The 18,849-nt window shown below is 45.9% G+C and overlaps 1 protein-coding gene across 1 annotated transcript in view; it reads right to left on the reverse strand.

Annotated features, from left to right (window-relative positions):
• Positions 1-18,849, reverse strand: part of LOC145401926 (proton-coupled folate transporter-like) — a 106,946-nt gene that overhangs the window by 24,522 nt on the left and 63,575 nt on the right. Inside the window, exon 5 of the mRNA XM_080274031.1 lies at positions 3,021-3,158. Coding sequence (XP_080130157.1) covers positions 3,021-3,158 — 138 coding nt within the window. The remainder of the gene's footprint in view (positions 1-3,020; positions 3,159-18,849) is intronic.

Below are 18,849 nucleotides of genomic sequence, written 5' to 3' on the forward strand. Positions count from 1 at the left end.
ACGGTCTCTCAGCTCAAGGTGGACACATTGCCGCCTCATGCTGCTGCCTGTGTGCCGCTTCCTCCTCATCAACCTCCCTCAGAAACTCCTTAAAGTCCATGGAGGTGACAACAGAAGCAGTGTCGCTGTCGCCCTCAGCTGCCTCAGTGTTGTCATAAGAGTCATCGCTTCATTGTTTAATTCTTTACCACATGGGCGTGGCCTTTCCATATTTTCTATTGAAATGAGTCTTTCGCAGGTTACTTGTTATTATTCCTGGATTACCACACCTGCTGGGCATTTTTACAAACTCAGTGCTGAATGCTATGTATAAATGAGGATTTAGAATGCATGATACACTAATGCGTCTAGTCAGAGCGGTGGTTTGCAAACAACACAGCCAGTTGGAGAGATCGTCGGTAAACACTGCCTCAGGCGAGCTGCTTGCTTCCTTAACCCCTGAAAGACAGGCATCGGAATGTTTTGACACACTCAGGAAGGGCATAATTGGCGGGTGCAAAATGGCAGGGGGTTTGTGGGGTGGTGGGAGGGTGAGGTTTTGGGTGTGGGGGTGTGGGGGAGGGTAGGGATGGTAAGGGTGTGGGGGGGTTGTGGTGGGGGTGAGGTGTGGCAGTGAGGGGTTGGGGGTGTGGGGGAGGCATGGTGGTGGAGGTGAGGAGTGGTGGTGAGGGTGTGGGTGTGGTGGTAGGGGGATGGCAGGTGTAGAGGGGTGTGGGGTGAGGGGAATGTGACCTCACATGCAGACACCCATCTTTTTGGCCCTAGTACACTCAGACGGCATATGCGGACACCTGTCTTTTAGGGGTTAAATACTCTAAACTAGGTATACAGTACTTTGTTTTTTTCCACTCACTTCTTGCAGTCACAACTCAAAACAGTTAACTAAAACAGTTAACTATCTGTGTTGCATATGTACCAAAATTACTTAATCTGACATTGTGAGTTTGTTATAATATAGGTGGAATTGCCACACCTGTTTGGTAAAGAATTACAGTAATCCCTCCAATATCCGATGTAATAGAGCCAAAGGCATGTCCGGATAGTGATCCTGTCCGGATATTGGGCCCCACCATCCTGGACTTGTACTTATGGACCCTAACTCAGAAAAACACCTATACAACTCCCTCTGGACATGCATTGCACCTATTTAAGACCCAAATCACACCAATAAGGGTCATAAAAGACTGAAATAAATGCAAAAGAACCGTAAAATGAGGTTTTAGAGGTAAGTTTATAAAATATTAAACATTCTGGGTACTTACAAGTCCCTGGCTCCTGGACTCGTTTGAACCGCCAGTTTGCAGTCCACAGTTAATCCTCTGCATTCTAAATTCTAATTTCTTAACACTGCACAACACTGTAAATTCCCGTGTGATCTAGTGGCGAGGTATTGCAGTTTATTCACTGTTTATTCACAAAAAACAAGCACCTGTGGCTTGCACTGCTATAAGTATCTGCTCTCGATCGGAGTTAGGCTGTGACTGTTGATGATGGCGGGGTAACAGAGTTGCCAGATCGCAACGGCCACATTACCAATCTCCTCAACTTTCATTACCAAATTTAACTTTTCATTACCAAATTCGTAAAGCTGGCATTTATTCTTCACTAATTATATATACAAGTGGAAATACGAATCACTCTCCTTATAATTAACACCATGTTGATTATTTTCATGCTATGTAGGGTAGCATTTTAATCAGAGAGAGCAAACAATCCACCATCTCTATCCTGTGTATCCTCATACATGTGAAAAATCCATTTGGTAATGCATTATTCTGATTCATTACCAAACGAATTTTTCATTACCAAACTGTCCCACATTTGGTAATGAAAAATACCAAATGGCAACCCAGACAGGGGAGGGGGGAGGGGGGAGGAAGGAAGGGGTGAAGGGACCATGGAGTAACAGCTGTTCGGCACCACACGGCAATTTCAAATTACAAGTGGGAAAAAAGTCAGATTTTTTTCGAATTTTTTGCGGTTTTTGGCCCATTTTGGGAATATTGGATCCTGGGACGATTATGTCCGGTTAGTGGGGATGTTCGGATATTGGGCGTTCAGATATTAGAGGGATTACTACTTCGTTGAGCCTGTAATGGTGGGCATCTTTGGCTTTCTTCTCACTGCCATCAATCTTCCTTATTACATCTAAATTCTGGTGTAAGTTAACACTGGCTTCTTCTTCTTGCCCTTTCTCGATGATGTTGTTGGCTTAGGAGGGTTACGATCAGCCATGATAACACTGGGCATGTGGAGAAAGCACGGGGGAAAAAAAAAAGTCTCTCGTAACAAACCACACCAGAACCACACGCTAACAATGGAGAGGAGACAGCGACCTGAGCTGGGTGCCGGGGCGTCAAGTGCGTGTGTCCTTCATGCTTGGCATGGGAGGGAAGTGCTGTGATTGGCTTACAGAAAGTGATATGCTTGAATATGATTGGTTAGTAATTCCTATGCTTCACTACAACTGGTTTACACCTGGCTAGATGTGTGGGCTTGAGGTAACCGTGGCGCGTATTACACAAGGCATTGGAAAAGCATCACTTTTGAGGCTACATTCGCAAATTTCATGTAATTTCTGTGAGTTATTGATATTGTGAACTGCTGCATGATGCTGCCGTGTATTATGAATCCGCTGTGTAGGGTCACATGATATAGGAGCTTCCACTGTATTTTCACATTAATAAAAAACTTAATGGAAAATTATTTTCCTCCCACACCTTACTGGTGGATGCTGAATATGAATGATTTGTATATTAAACCAATTTTTTTCCCCCCCCTAAATACCTACTGCCAAAGCATGGGTGCACATTATATGCTGGTGCTCATTACAGGGTGGGAAATATGGTAAATAAATAAATAATACCATGCACATGGTATCAATACCGCTACTTATAAAATTATTCCTAAATTATGAAAGAGAGAGAGAGAGAGAGAGAGAGAGAATAAGTATATATACCAATATATAAAACATCACAGAAAACAAAACAACAGTTTATGATAATAACTAGAAGACTCACTGAAAAACAGCATCCATTGTTGTGTCGCAAGGCCCCTGATGACAGCCCCGCCAATGGAAGATACGGCACCCACCATCCCCAGCAATGAGTCATCAACATTTAAGAGGAAACTGAACAGTGGCAGCACAATGGTGGTTCCTGGGGTGAAAGAATTGGGAATATCAGGAACTGAATAATGGCTACGTAATAGAGGGGATAGCTACTGAATAATGCTGGAGGGAAAATGAACAGCAGCAGCATGACTGCCATTCCTAAGATAGGGAAATGAACAATAAAGAAAGGAAGCTCAGCAGCAGAAATATACTGGTCATTCCTCAAGAGGGAAAATGAACACTTATGGGGGAAAACTAAACAAAAGTAGCAAGATGGAAGGAACTGAACAATGACAGTATGATGGAGGTGAACCTCCATGGCTATGGCTATGTATGCCGTGGTTATAACTGTGCTGCAACACTTGATCAAACACAAAGCAACCAATGTAAAACAAACAGCCTATGGAGATGATCTTACAGATGCTGGCAAATAGTGGGACCTTGTAACATATGACGGTCCTGAAGTAGGTCTTTGTATTTCCCTATTGCAAGTAAGTCCATCTTGATCATGAAACTTAATGCGCAGGAAGTCTTTAGAGATACAAAGGTGGCAGTGACAAAAGAAGGCCAGGGGCATCTAGGTGCAGTGACTGGAACAAAGGAATACAAAGACAAATATGTGTGAATGTGAAGATACGGGTAGAAGAAACAACATTTACTATCCAACCAAGCAAAAACTGAGCCCCATGCTGCATACGATGTGAAGTATAAATAGATCTTCATGATGTGGACCATCCCCAACATTGGGTTGCTGCTACAACCAATGGAGGATGCTATTAGGAAGTCATTCCTCCCATCACTGACCAATGGCCACACCCCCACACCAGAAGAATGGGATCTTCCAGCACTACCACCCTGGATAGGAGGCCTAGGCATTATAAAACCAGCAGCCCTTTTTTTTTTCTTAAATATGTTTGACTCTAGGCATAGGTTTCACAGACCGTTACTCTACACCTCCACATGCCACCACTTCAGAGCTAAAACCCACCATCCATACTGAATGCATAATAGGGCTATTTCACACTGGACTGCTATATTAATATTGGAGAAGGTGGGGGAATGGAATCTCGGACCATCACTTAGTGATAGCGAAGGTAAGGCTGCAAAGAAAATGGGTGAAGAGACAAAGGGAAAGACAGAAGGAAACAGCTCCTGTGAGAAGAGTGGAGTAGTTGCAAGATAGTGAGAAAGTGGCAGAGTATTTGAGCATAGTAGAAGAAAAATTGGGAATGTAAGAGTTAGAGCAGATGGAAGGGGTGGAAGATGTATGTAAGATATTCACGGAAGAGATAGGCGCAGCGTGTGAGGTGGTTTGTGGAGTAAGGAGGAGATGCAAGGGTGTGCAAGGGACAGCATGGTGGAATGATGAGGTGAAACAAGCTGTGGAACAATAGAAGAAGGCATATAGTGAATGGCTAGCGAGTAGAGGTAAGGGGGAAGATGAGAGAGAAGAGAGAGGTATATGTGAGTAGGAGATGGGAGGTGAAGAGACTGGCGAAAGAGAGTAAGAAGAATGTGGATGAAGAGTTTGGGAGAAATCTGAATGTAAAATGTAGGGAGAGTAAGAAATTGTTTTGGAAGGAGGTAAAGAAAGTAAGACAGGGTGAAAGGGGAAATAGTAGGGGAGTGAAAGATGGGAACCACAGACTGCTGATGGAGAAGACAGAGAAATTGAGGAGATGGAAGGAGCACTTTGAGGATTTGTTGAATGCAGAGAGTGAGAGCAGTGCGAGTATAAGTGGTTGGGGAATGGCTGGGAGAAGAAGAGATGAGACGAGGGGGGAAGAAATACGTAGGGCAGAAGTAGTGGAAGCAATGAAGATCAAGATGGGAAAGGCCCAAGGAATTGTTGGAATGTGTGGTGAAATGCTGAAATATGGGGGTGACATTGTTGTGGAGTGGATATGGAAGTTGTGTAGATTGGTTTGGGAAGAGGGAAGGGTTCCAGACGACTGGAAATCAGGTATAATTGTTCCTTTATACAAAGGAAAAGGGGAGAGAGAAGTATGTGGTAACCATACAGGTATTTGCCTTCTTAGTGTGACTGGAAAAATATATGGTAGAATACTCACTGATAGGGTGAGGCATATAACAGAGGAGCTAGTTGGAGAAGAACAAGGTGGATTTAGGAAGGAAAATGGGTGTGTAGATCAGATATTTGTTCTACTTGTAAGATGTTTAGTGAAGAAGTATCTAGAGAAGGGAAAGAAAGTGTATGCTGCCTTCATGGACTTGGAGAAAGCTTATGACAGAACAGATAGGCAAGGCATGTGGAAGGTATTAAGAATATATGGAGTGAAGGGGAAATTGCTGAATGCTGTTAATTGTATGTACAAAGGAGCTAGGGCTAAGGTGTGAGTGGATGGTGAGCTGAGTGAGTTCTATCTATCTATCTATTGCCAGACGCTTTAATCCCTTATACGGGGTGGACACAAACAAATCGCATCCACGTCACCCTGTCCCTTGCCATTTCACTGCCCTGCTCCCAATTCACACACCCCTCTCTCATATACATCCCTTCATCTCATCCTTGGCCTTCCCCTCCCTCTCTCTCCCTCCACCTCACTCACATACACTCTCCTCATCAGTCTCTCATTCTCCATCCTCTTCACATGGCCAATCCACCTCAGAGTGTTTCTCCTAATGCTTCCTATCACATCCACATCCACACCACAACACTCCTTGACGTCCTTATTTGTCAGTCGGTCTCTTCATGTGACTCCACACGCTCCTCTCAAATAACTAATTTCCACTGCTTCACCTATTCCTCAGTCTGAACCTTCTTCACCTACATTTCCCCCTTCTTCAACCAATGAATATCGATCCAAGCTGCATTCTATACATAAACCTCTTCATGACCTCTCCCATTAATTCGAACTTATTTTCTAGGTAAGAAGTTTGCGGTATACCTGCTGGCAGTGCTGACCCTGATAGGGTCCAGGTTGGGTGAGGACAATGGTGGAGTACGTCCCAGGGCCTTGGTCGGCTCAGGAGGCGAGGTAATGGTGATTGAGGATGTAGTCTCCCTGCACTATGATCCTGAGCCCCTGGCTGATGTAGCCATTGCCCTGCCTCACTTTGCACGCCAATTGGATGAAATCCAGACCCAATTATCGAGCATTGTGGGGAAACAACCCAGATCAGTTTTGGTACCCTCTATATCTACTGATTTCTTGGCAAATGGAGTATATCAAGGACAGGTTCTCTCAACTAAATGACACATTTTCCAGTCAGACACCTGTAGGTCATTCACGTGTGAAACGAGGTCTCTTTGACACTGGAGGTGAAATTCAAAGCAGCTTATTTGGAGTCACAACAGTTTGTGATCTCTCTGGTTTCAAGTCCAACCTAGCTCACTTGGCCAATGCCTTTGAGTCTCAAAGTTGAGTAATAAAGGTACAACACACTATGTTGCAGAAGATCACAGCCCACCTAAATGAGGTAACTTGCACTCTGAACAACTTCACAGGAATTCTGAAGAGGCGAATTTCTAAAATTAACATTGTTTCTGAGCTCCTCTATGTTAAACTCCATATGGATAACCTTCAACTATCCACTGACTCTTCTCTCACAAGTCCCTACCTTAGTTCGTATTATAGTTGATGGTTGTGTCACTGCAGACTTAGTACCTACCTCTGCTCTTTGCTCTGTATTAGAATGGGCTCGTTCTACATTTGACCTGTCTCCAGTGCTATTATTCTATCTATCTATCTATAGCCTGACGCCCTAATCCTGCAAAGGGTGGCCGCAGATAAAACGCCTCCAAGTCGCTCTGTCACCCACAATTTGACTACCCTCCCCCCAACTCACCCCCCCCCCTCATATACCTTTCAACTCCATCCCTCCACCTCATCCTCGGTCTACCTCTCCCTCTCCCTCCCTCCACCTCACCTACATACACCCTCTTAGTCAGTCTTTCATTCTCCATTCTCTTCACATATCCAAACCACCTCAGTGTATTTCTCCTAATCTTCTCAACCACATCCACATCCACCCCACATCGTTCCTTCACTTCTTCATTCGTCAACCTGTCCCTCCACGTCACTCCACATGCTCCTCTCAAGTAACTCATTTCCACTGCTCTCACTCTTGACTTGTTCCCCTCTTGCAAGGTCCATGCCTCGCTTCCATACATCAGGATAGGGATCACAATACTATCATGCAGTGACTTCTTAACTTCCATACTCACCTCCCTATTTCTCATCACTGCTTTCAGTGTACCAACGACCTTCCTTCCCTGCTGTACCCTTTCATGCACTTCATCCCCCAAAGTTCCATCCTTACTCATCACACTACCCAAGTATTTGAATGCACTCACATTCTCCATATCCTCACCATCCAACCTCACTGCACACTCTGTGACTTCATTCCTCTCAAACACCATAACTTTACTTTCGTTTACATTAACTTTCAGATTCCTCCTCCTACACACTGTCCCAAATTCATTCACCAAACCTTGCAACTCCCATTCATCTTCACTCAAAAGTACTGTATCATCAGCAAAGAACAACACCGGAAGCTTCCAAATCTCACCCTCATTCATTAGAGCCACCCCCACATCCACTGCCCTACCCTGCACCTCCTTTACAACCCCATCCATGTATATATTAACCCGCCCCGTCCCGACGATGTATGGGTACGTCACCACGATTTGCATTTGCCAGTCCCGGCGACGTACCAGTACGTCGTGCAATTGCAAGGTACCTAATTTGCACAATTTTCAATTTTCGCACGTGATTTTTCGTATGTATACACGGGACACCTTCCTCTATTCCTGTACAAGATACCAAGCAGGGACAATGCCTTACACTGCATAACCTCCCCCCTCCCCCCCTCACGCCATTGTCTTGGCAAAGGACCTGTTACCAGTGACCTGGCTAGTAAAGTTATTCAGGGCCAGAGTGATTCCCCAATCGATGACAATGTGGAGGACAATGTTTACATAGCATTAGAAGAAGAAACAGCCAGAAATAATGATCAGGTAGTGTGGCAAAAATAGGTCAGGTATGGTGATTAGTTAGTGAGTGAAACAATGCTTATAATGCCTTTATTACTGCTTGAAAACCAATATACTGTCATACTACATATACATTCGTACCAAGTAAATAAATAAATACCGTTTATGAGTGGATAAAATAGTTACCCTCCCATAGAACTCGTTTTCTTTGGTGCCAGCATGTTAGAAAACCCACTCAGGTAAGGAGGAACTCCTACCTGGATTGGGCACTTTAAACCTCAGGTGAGCGATTTCTCTATGAATTTTCGATGTTTCTCACCAAAAGCGAAGGTTTTAGCCAAAAAAAAAAAAAAATCGAAAATACCTCGGGACTGGGGGATGTCGGAGGTGCGGAAAACCTCGGGACGTGACGGGTTAAACAGCCATGGAGACATCACACAACCCTGTTTCAGTCCCACATTGAGATCAAAGAACTCACTCAGCTCACCATCCACTCGCACCGTAACCCTAGCTCCCTCGTACATACTCTTCACAGCACTCAACAATTTCCCCTCCACTCCATATATTCTTAATACCTTCCACATACCTTGCCTATCTATTATTCTCCTCTCTACAATTCTACTATCCAGTACCTGAGGCCACCTTCCTCGCTAAGGATGTCATGGTTCATGTTCCCCTTCATTCTACCATCACCATCAACCTCTTCCAAATTATTCCTTTTCCTTTCTGGTTCAATAACTCCTCATTACAGGCATCTGTTCTCTCGGAATATTTCCTCCTATCCCATAATCATCTTTCCCTTGCTTTCATCTCCTCCAGTGATCTCACCAGATGTTCTTTCCTTACCCCTACGTCTCATCTTTGTGCTGCTCACTTTTCGGCTTTTTTCCCTAGTAGTGCTGCACCCTGCGAAACTGCCTTGATTCGCAACCATTCTGTACACTCTGCCTGTTCCTTTGTTCCGGTTCCTGAACTTCCAGTGCATCACACTTATCTGAACCACGTCCAGTACGTCTTCTTCACTGTCCCCATCTCCGTTAGTATCATGTGTCCTGGTTCTTCTGTTCGTTCAGTGCCTGCTAGTGGTCTCTATATAACCCCTGACTATTGTACAGTTAATCTGAATCTGTCATTACCTATGCTACTCGTTACCACCAGGCAGTACGCAATCACACGAATTACATCTTTCAACCTATCAACATGAATTCTACCCTACCTTTTGAGAATCTTTCCATCACCTCTGCCAACTTGCGTATGTTAACATTTCTCAATGAAACTGACTTTGTTATGGATCAGTTTTCCTTGGCCTTCAGCCATTCATGGGTACATCCGGTCTTTGTGTTTCCCCCAGTGGCTTTCTCTTTCATTGGTTTCATTTTCACCACATGTGCAGTGCATTATTGTGTCAGGAAGATGGAACGCAGACTGCACGAAATCAGAACTGCAACAGGAATGGTGCAGTCTCCACAGGAGGCTGAAGCTGGCCGAACTCAGTGTCCGCACATATGTTGACTAACAGTGCAATATGAATCAGATAACATTTGTAGACAGAAAATGGGAAAAAAAAAAAAAAAAAAAAAAAATGAAGGAATTAAAATGACGAAAAAGTAAACTGACTACACTGAAATAGTTAATGAGATAGTGAGAAAAGAACAATCGCAAAGAACAAGAGGACAGACATTTATCACACTAATAGCACAGAAAAACAAATAGAAAATAATTTGAACACTACTAAAAGTGTAAAAATCATGAGGACCAATACTCAATTGTGAGATTATTGAAACAAATAAATAAATAACAAGAGAAAGACAAGAGAAAGACATAAAGAAAAGAAAAGGACAACATCTCTATATTGTTTCATTTCATTTCATTTTTGTGGGCTCCAACATGCTTGCATGCATTGGCCTTGGTCACCTAGTGGCGGCTCTCCATGATGCTCGATCTATGGCAGCCTCCCTGTTCAGTTCCTTAACCCTGTGGTCACATTTAATGACCTCGTCCCACGTCTTTCTAGCTCTACCCCTCGCAACCCCACCCCCAATATTAACGCTTCTCACCTTCTGCACCCAATTATCATCTCTCATCCTCTCCACATGCCCAAAACATCTCAATCTACCTCTCCTCATCACAACACCAATATACTCCAGTCCCACCCCACCTCTCAACTCTTCCATCGTAAACCCAGCCCCCCCAGGCCTTGCACGCAAGGATGCACTGCACATCCACCTAATCCGTCATTTCTGTATGTTTGAGTCTGTGAATATCCTCTTTCTTTACTGCCCAGGTCTCAATACCATACAGCATCACACTCCTAACAACATGCTGCATACAAAGACCCCTTAGCACGTAGGGAGAGTCCTCTCAATGTCAGGAGAGACAACAGCTCCCTGAACTCATCCAGACAATGCTAGTGTGCTCCACAATTGAAATATCACTATTCCATGTATCATTTTATTATTATATCTATGTACAATGGAATTCAACTATTGTGTGATAACAACTGAACTATATAATTGATAGAAATACTATCTCAACTATATATATATATATATATATATATATATATATATCTGGATGCTGGACCTTGGCTCTATTAAACCATTATGCGAATTTATTTGCTATTATCCGGAAGTAAAAGTGTCCAAGAACTTCGGTCAGCCAGCCGACATGTCTAAACATTCAGTATCGTGGCTGCTGGGCTCAAGCCATGAGCGGGAAGTAGTCCGTAACCAACAACCGGTGCTAAAATGTCAGTCCGCCCCTGTACTGAACGGTCAAAGCCGTGTACTCATCCGATCACTCCCAATGAACCTCCAGCACCCGAGCAATATGACCATAACTTACAAGCAGTGTCAAAACGTCCGTAGGGATCTCCACCAAGTGTCTAGTATCACGTGGCCACCTAGCTAGCTCTTTCCTCACTGCCACCGCACAGGTAACACAGACCACAAGCCAAGAGTACATGTTCACTGACAGCGCCGTCCATCTCTCTACCGAAGGTCAAAAATCGCAAGGCCACCGGGAGGCACTCACACTACACACACAAAGAAAAAAAGAGAGATTCCTTCCCATGCTGATTACAATATCAGTACAGTAATTTCTGTATCAGTGCACATGATAGTACTGTACTGTACACAGTACAGCACTGTGTGTATGTACAGCACCAAATACTGTACAATACAGTTCTATTTGGTATGGGTATTTGTTTCAATACCAAAGTCAGCCACCTTAGCCAATCAGTCCTATTGGGATAGGTTAGGACCGGTAAGGTCAGGTAAAGACAACCTATGTAATTTTGCCTGGGAAACACACTGAGCATATCTTTGAGAAAATTCTACGGTTATTTTTGAGCGGACACAGTGAGTGTTGTTCCTGGCTGAGGGGTATCGGAGGCCACCGCTTGTGTAACACAGACCACAGGCCATGAGTAAATGTACAATAAAACCGCCCGTCTGCCTCTACGCCAAATGGCAGGAGTCCTTCGGCTTCCGGGATTGGTGCGGAAACCCCTCATCACGCGTGCCTGTCTGCTTCCCTACCGAATGGTCAAAGCCACTTGGCAGGCCACATTAGTCATACACTGCCTGAAGTGGTGATGTAATGGCCATCTGCTGTTGCCATCATGTACTAACCCTTGCCTGGGCAAACGGAAGTGAACCTTATATACAGATGTCAGTTTGCTGCGTGTTGCTTCCTCTGTGCTCGAAAGCAACCGTTGGGTACAATATGGCAGTGCCGTACTGTACTGCTTGCCAGCGAACAGAAGACTGCACCTCTGTTCCTTCCTATCTGCCCCTCATGAGTGGTTCTGCTTGCAACAATGGCTGTGAACAGGGTTGTTTTTGTGGTGGTCCCCTACCTTTTCCAGGTTGTGGCCCTGCTCTGCTGTACTCTCGTGTGTGTGGTGATGGCCCCACCACCACCTGAGAAGCAGAAGAGGAAGGTTCTGAGTCTGGAGAAGAAGCATGAGATATTGGGCAAGGTTGATTGTAATGTGTAACGTACAATGTACAATTTATGATGTATGAGTAATGTATATTACGAATTATTTATGAGTCTCATGAGTCAGTAGTTTGGCTTTAGTGTGCTGCCTGTTAGGGAGTTAAACAGGTGGGGGCAGGGTCATAATTTGGGGAAGCAAAACGGCAGGTGGTGGCAGTAGAGGCAGATAAAGGTTAGCTGGTGTGAGGATGGAGAGAAGGCCACTGAGCTAGTTAGACTGCAGGGACCCTGAGCCTACATTGCATTCTGTGTTACTCCAGTTTGTTTTTTCCGCTGTCAATTAAAGGAAAAAGAGCAATGTTTCATTTTATTACTGCCACAAGCTATCTCGGCAGTATGGAAGGAAAGGTTCCTGAGGGTTACTTCGACCTGAAGTTGATTCCGGAGTATGACGGCAGCGGTGCACAGTCTGTGGTAGAGTGGCTGGAAAAACTGGAACTTGTGTGTAAACTACGAGGTGTCACGGATGTGGCAAGCATGATCACTCTCCGCCTCACTGGGGGTGCCTTGGCTGTGTACCTGTAGCTGTCAGAGACAGACAAGAACACAACCGAGAAGAAGAAGAAGGCGTTGGTGGCTGCATTTGCCGTGGATCCACATGAGGCTTATGAACAGTTCATCAGCAGGAAGTTACAGAATGGTGAGTTGCCAGATGTGTTCTTGGCAGAACTGTGGCACCTGGCATTCCTGTTTGGCGGGTTGACTGATAAGGCGCTCACCTGTGCTTTCATGGCTGGGCTGCCAGAGAACATTCGTTAGTTGCTGGGGGCGGGGTTGTGTATAGAAGATCTCAACCTGGACCAGATTCTTGTGAGGGCAAGGGCGGTTATCAGGGATGAGAGCCCCCTTGAAACATCGGAAATGTGCCTCGGCGCCTAACTGAGAACTGGTGATGAGTCTTGTGCGGCTGCTACCAGTAGAAGATGTTATGTGTGCAGCAGTCCAAATCATCTCGCTAGGGACTGTTTAGCTTGCCACCATGGTAACACGGAGTGAAGGGGCAACGAGGGGTGTTAGAGGTCGCTCTCGGCAGTGTGTGCGATGCTACCAATGTGATGGTTTCAGCCCATCACTTCCAAGTGTCCGGGAAACGACCATGGAGAGGGGGCGTCAGCGCCAGCCTCCTCTCAAAAAGGCCAGTGAGTGAGGAGCTGCCAAGTGCTGTATTAACAGTGGATGGAGTTCAGCACTGTGTGCTGGTGGACATCGGCTGTTCACAGAGCATTGCCCACGTCTTGTGCTGCAAGGCATGGAGGAAGGAGGCTGTCAGTTTGGTCACTGTGAGTGGGGAGAAGTGGCGGTGTAAAGGAACAGGCATCGTTCATCTCCAGCTTAGCAATGGACCTTCAACCGACATGGTGTGAATGTGACTACTTTAATGCCTCTTGGTTTCATGTTTATTCTTGGAATGGACAGCATCAGGGCGCTTGGAGGGGTTACAGTTGGTGAAGAGGATGGTGTGAGCTTTGGGTTAGAAGAGTCGTCAGTCTGGTCAGTTGCCAACGTTGTAGCGGGAGTCAACGAGCATGATTTCAGCACAATTTACGACCCTGAGACTAACTCTTGGACAGCAGCTTGGAAGTGGATGGGAGGCAAGGAGCCAGGTGCTCTACAGAATCAGGTGGACGCATACTCAGTGCTACGTGAAGTGAAAGGTTTGTATGAAGGCGAGTTAACACAATGGATCAGAGATGGCTGGCTGCTTCCATCTGATGAAGAAAAATATGGACCACTCAAGGGACTAATTCCACTGATGGCAGTGGTGCAGCAGAATAAAAGGAAAGTATGGCCCATAATGGACTTTAGAGAGCTAAACTCGTGCATCAATGCATTCACAGCAAACTCAGACTTATGTGCAGACAGACTGCGGGAGTGGCGCAAACAAGGGATAAATGTGTTGGTGATAGACTTGACAATGGCGGACTTGCAAGTCAGGATCCATGAATCTCTATGGCTGTACCAGACAGTGATTATTGAGGGTCGGAGGTATTGCCTGACTCGTTTAGGTTTTGGCTTAAACACTGCACCACAGGTAATGAATGCAATTTTGAATTGTGTACTTTTGCAAGATCCAAATGTGAAAGGGGGGACGTCAGCTTACACTGACAATATATTTGAGAATGAGGATGCTGTCAAGGGCAGTCACATGGAAGAACATCTAAGGAACTTCAGGCTGTTCAGAAAGCTACATGAACGAGTTGCTGATGGAGCAGGGGTATTGGACCCGAGAGTCTGGGGGGAACAGGGACATCTTGTTTGGAGAAGGGATAACGAGGTGGGTGGTGTGCCGAGTGTGCTGATGCGGCGGTCAGTACTCTCTTACTGTGGCAAGCTGGTGGGCCACTACCCTGTGTGCGGATGGCTGCGAATAGCAACGTCCTTCATTATGAGGAGAACGAATCATGCTACAGAGAGCTGGGATGAAGATATCACCAATGGAGAGATAAGAGGTTTACTGGAACAAACTGTGGAAGAAGTCAGAAGGAATGACCCCGTGCGAGGACGATGGGATGTCAAAGGTGATGAGACCAGGGTTTGGGTAGACGCAAGCTCTTTGGCACTCGATGTTGCAGCTGAGATTGACGAATGCATCATTGAAGACGCCAGCTGGCTGTGCAAGGATGTTGCATGTCACATCAACATGGCTGAACTGGATGATGTCATAAAAGGTCTGAACCTTGCTTTGGCTTGGAAGGTCAGGAAAGTGGAGCTGTTGACTGATTCCTCAACAGTTCATTGCTGAGTTTTAGATGGCCTATCAGGAAGAAGCAGGCTCAAGACCAAGGCAGCCAGTGCGATGAAAATCCGGAGGAGAGTAGGGATAGTGCTGTCACTGATAGAGAAGTGCAGTCTCCAGCTGACAGTCACTTTTGTTCCTTCCAATAGCAATACAGCTTACAGCCTTACACGTGTGCCGCAGCAATGGCTGAAGGTTTCCACTCCCTGTCCTGCAGCTGTACGACTTGTGTGTGCAGCTGGCATTGGCATAACTGGCTATGAGACTGCAAAGATACATCATTCTGCAGGTTACCCAGGAGTGAGACGAACACTTTATTTTGTAAAGCGAGCCAACCCAGCAGTCACCAGGCGGCAGGTGCAAACTGTTGTCAACAACCATGAAGTATGCCAGTCCACTGACCCAGCACCTGTGAAGTGGAAAAAGGGAAGCCTGCGCGTTAAGAGAGTTTGGCAGAGAGTTGGCATGGATATTACTCACAATGGTGGCCAGTCGTACCTGACTCTTATTGACTGTGGACTGTCACGGTTTGTTATCTGGTGCTGGCTGAGGCTTCAGACCAGCGCAAGCATTATTGAGGAGTTGGAGGCAGTGTTCTGTGGGCATGGAGCACCAGAAGAACTGTTAACAGACAATGATACAGCCTTTCGAAGCAGGTTGTTTGCAGACTTCGCAGTGCAATGGTGTGTGCGCCTCCGCTTGAGATGTGCATATGTTCCTTCTGAAAATGGTATAGTCGAAAGGTGCCATCGTACAATAAAAGTCATTGCTGCAAGGAAGAGCTGTTCCATAGCAGAAGCAGTGTACTTGTACAATCTGATGCCTCAGGATGACTGCAAATCGTTGACTGCTCCGGCCAACATGCTGTACAGGTACTCAGTCAGAGTTTGCAAAGTGGACCCCCACAGGGAGAATGAACCAGAAGTGGACAGCCTCTACCAGGTTGGGGAAGAAATCTGGGTAAAGCTGCCTAATGCTCGGTGTGATGAAAGACACAAAAGAGGTACAATTACGAGAACAGAGTCTGACCAAGCTGTCGAAGTAGATGGGGTACCTCGCCACTTCAGAGATCTCCATTGCTGCAGCTCACAAGGAACTCGAGCTGAGTACTCTGCTGGCGACACTGACGATGAGGCACTTCTTATTCAGCTTCCTGCCAGAGTTGATGAGGTGGTGGAAGCTGATCATGGTGAAACTGTTAGTGGACCTGAACGTGAGCTGCTGAGGTGTTCTTCGAGGATTAGAAGACCTTGATTATGTGGCCTGTGTGGTTAGGAGGCTTTAGGGAAATGTAATGTATAATGTATATTTTATAATGTAATAAGTGTAATGTGTAATGTATGTGATTAGATTATTAGGTAATGTATATACCATAATGTATTATGTATAATATTCAATGTGTGATTTGAAAATCAGGGGGGAATGTAATGTGTAATGTACAATGTACAATTTATGATGTATGAGTAATGTATATTACAAATAATTTATGAATCTCACGAGTCAGTAGTTTGGCTTTAGCGTACTGCCTGTTAGGGAGTTAAACAGGTGGGGGTGGGGTCATGGTTTTGGGAAGCAAAACGGCAGGCGGCGGTGGTAGAGGGAGACATAAGTTAGCTGGTGTGAGGGTGGTGAGAGAGTGAGACAGTGGACAGAAGGCCACCGAGCTAGTTAGACTGCAGGGACTCTGAGCCTACACTGCATTCTGTGTTACTCCAGTTCGTTCTCTCTGCTGTCAATTAAAGGAAAAAGCGCAATGCGTCATTTTATTACTGCCACAGGAAGCATTCTTTGCGAATATGATCTAGCCCATTCAACATTATTTGATATCAAGAAGTCATGTGGCAAGCTTACACAGTATGGATAGGACTTTGCCAAATGCACATGTCGCGGTGACAGGAAGATAATGGCCCAGGCCCGGCACGCCATTATCGACCGATCGACACTGATGTGGTTCCGTCAGCAATGTGGTGCCAGAGTGCTAGTGCGTGGGACCAAGGTGAAGGCTGCTGCTGAGAAGTTTGCATGGCTGCACAACGTGCAGGACTTCAAGACTTCCGAGGGATGGCTCTTTTGCTTCAAGCTCCGCCATGGACATGCTGCCTGTAAGGCACAAGGCGAGGCCTTGGACGCGGCAGCGGAGGAAGCAGGCCTGTTTCACCAGAAAGTGCAGTGCCTGATCAAGGACAAGGGCCTTGCCCTTGGTCAAGTCTATAATGCTAACGAAACTGGTCTGTTCTACCACTCCTTACCCACCAACATCCTGACAGAGGAAAAGGAGATGTCTGTGCCTGGTTGGAAGATATCCAAACAACGTGCCTCTGTTTTGTGCTGTGCCAATGCTAACAGGACGCACCGCCTCACACCTGTTGTTGTTGGACATGCAAAACAACCATGTTGTCTCCATGGGTTGATGGATAGCCTGCCTTATGTGTGGTACCATTCTGTGAAGGCCTGGTTTACTGCCAAGATCTTCAAGAGACTGGTTCCACAGACATTTCATCATGGAGGCTATCCGTTGTCAAACGGAGATCCTTAGAATTGCTCACATCCAGGTGAAGGCACTCCTGCTCCTGGACAATGCTCCCGTGCATCTGTCTGAGAAAGATTTGGTTGCTTTTGACTGGCGGATTAGGTGTGTTTCTGGCACCTAATACGACTGCTATGATTCTACCAATGGACCAGGGTGTGATCATGACTGCCAAGAGACTGTACTGTCGGAGGTTTCTGAACGAGGTGATGCTGGTGCTGGAAGATGAAGAGATGCTCGAGGATACACGTGGGGAGCAGACCTTGCAGAATCTTCAGCATTACAACCTGAAGTCTGCCTTGTTCAACTGGGCGAACACGTGGAAGAAAGTCTCCGTCAAAACCCTTGAAAGCGGTTGGTCTCGTCCCCTGCAGGGAATCGATGCTGAGCATGACTCTGAGGGGTTTGACGTGGATGATTCCCACAGTCACCTTAGACAAGCAGGAGAGCAGGTGGACATTAATGACGTGTGGGATTGGTTGGACAACGATGGTGGCGATCCTGGTTACCAGATTATGTCTGATGAGGAGATCATTGCAGCTGCCTCTGCAGGCACGGAAGAGGACTGCAGGACCAACGAGGACAAAGATGAGGACCCTGACTCGCAGCCCTCCGCAACTCCTTCAGTCCCTCATCTCAGTGTCCTCCGTGGTCACCTGGAGGGGTGGTGGAGTATGCCAAGCACCGACACTGTGACAGGGACTTCCTGCCGCTTTGCCTAGCGAAGAAGCCGCATGCAGTCCAGGATGCTGTCATCCTCCGGCAAACTCGTCGGTTCTATCGTCAGACCAGGATTGACTCGTCCTTCAAGCCTGCGACCCCCTTGAGTGCCAGCCCGTTCTCACCACCACCACCACCAGCTCGTTTTCCGCCATCACCTTCAGACCCACAACTGAGCACATTGACAGCCGTTGAGTCCCCATTGGACGTAAGTTTGCGGTTGTCTTCAGAGTCTCCTGCAGTGGGTTGGCCACCATCAACGCACTGCACGTCATCAATCATCGCCCAGCTCCGGCAGGTTGAGGATGATGATGATGAGATTATTGACCTTTGTCAGGCACTACTTGACACTGGACCACACAGGATAACTCTACACCCGCTGGAGGTGGTGGGTTATGGAGCCTGGTGGCGGTGCACTGGGTGGTATGTACCCCAACTGAATGTTTTCTGGCAGGTAGCTTTATATTTCTTTCATAGTTTCCTTGGTGCTAAAATTTATTTAGGGTATTCCTATTCATGTTTTGAGGTCACAATATGGCAGAATGACCCCAAAACAGTGCCAAACATAGGACAGGTACTGTACATACAGTAGTGTTTAGGTAGGGTGTTTTTTGGTTTTCAGTATTTTTTTGCATGGTTTTCTTGGTGCTGAAAATTATTTTGGATAATCTTATGCGTGTTTTGAGATCACAATATGGCAGAATGACCTGAAAACAGTGCCAAAAATAGGAGGGGTAGCCTACTGTACATAAGGTAGTGTTTAAGTAGGGTGTTTTTTGGTTTTCAGTGGTTTT

Source organism: Coenobita brevimanus, chromosome 57, assembly GCF_032717465.1.
Source record: "Coenobita brevimanus isolate Jiangsu-jjx chromosome 57, ASM3271746v2, whole genome shotgun sequence".
In the NCBI taxonomy this organism is placed as follows: domain Eukaryota; kingdom Metazoa; phylum Arthropoda; class Malacostraca; order Decapoda; family Coenobitidae; genus Coenobita; species Coenobita brevimanus.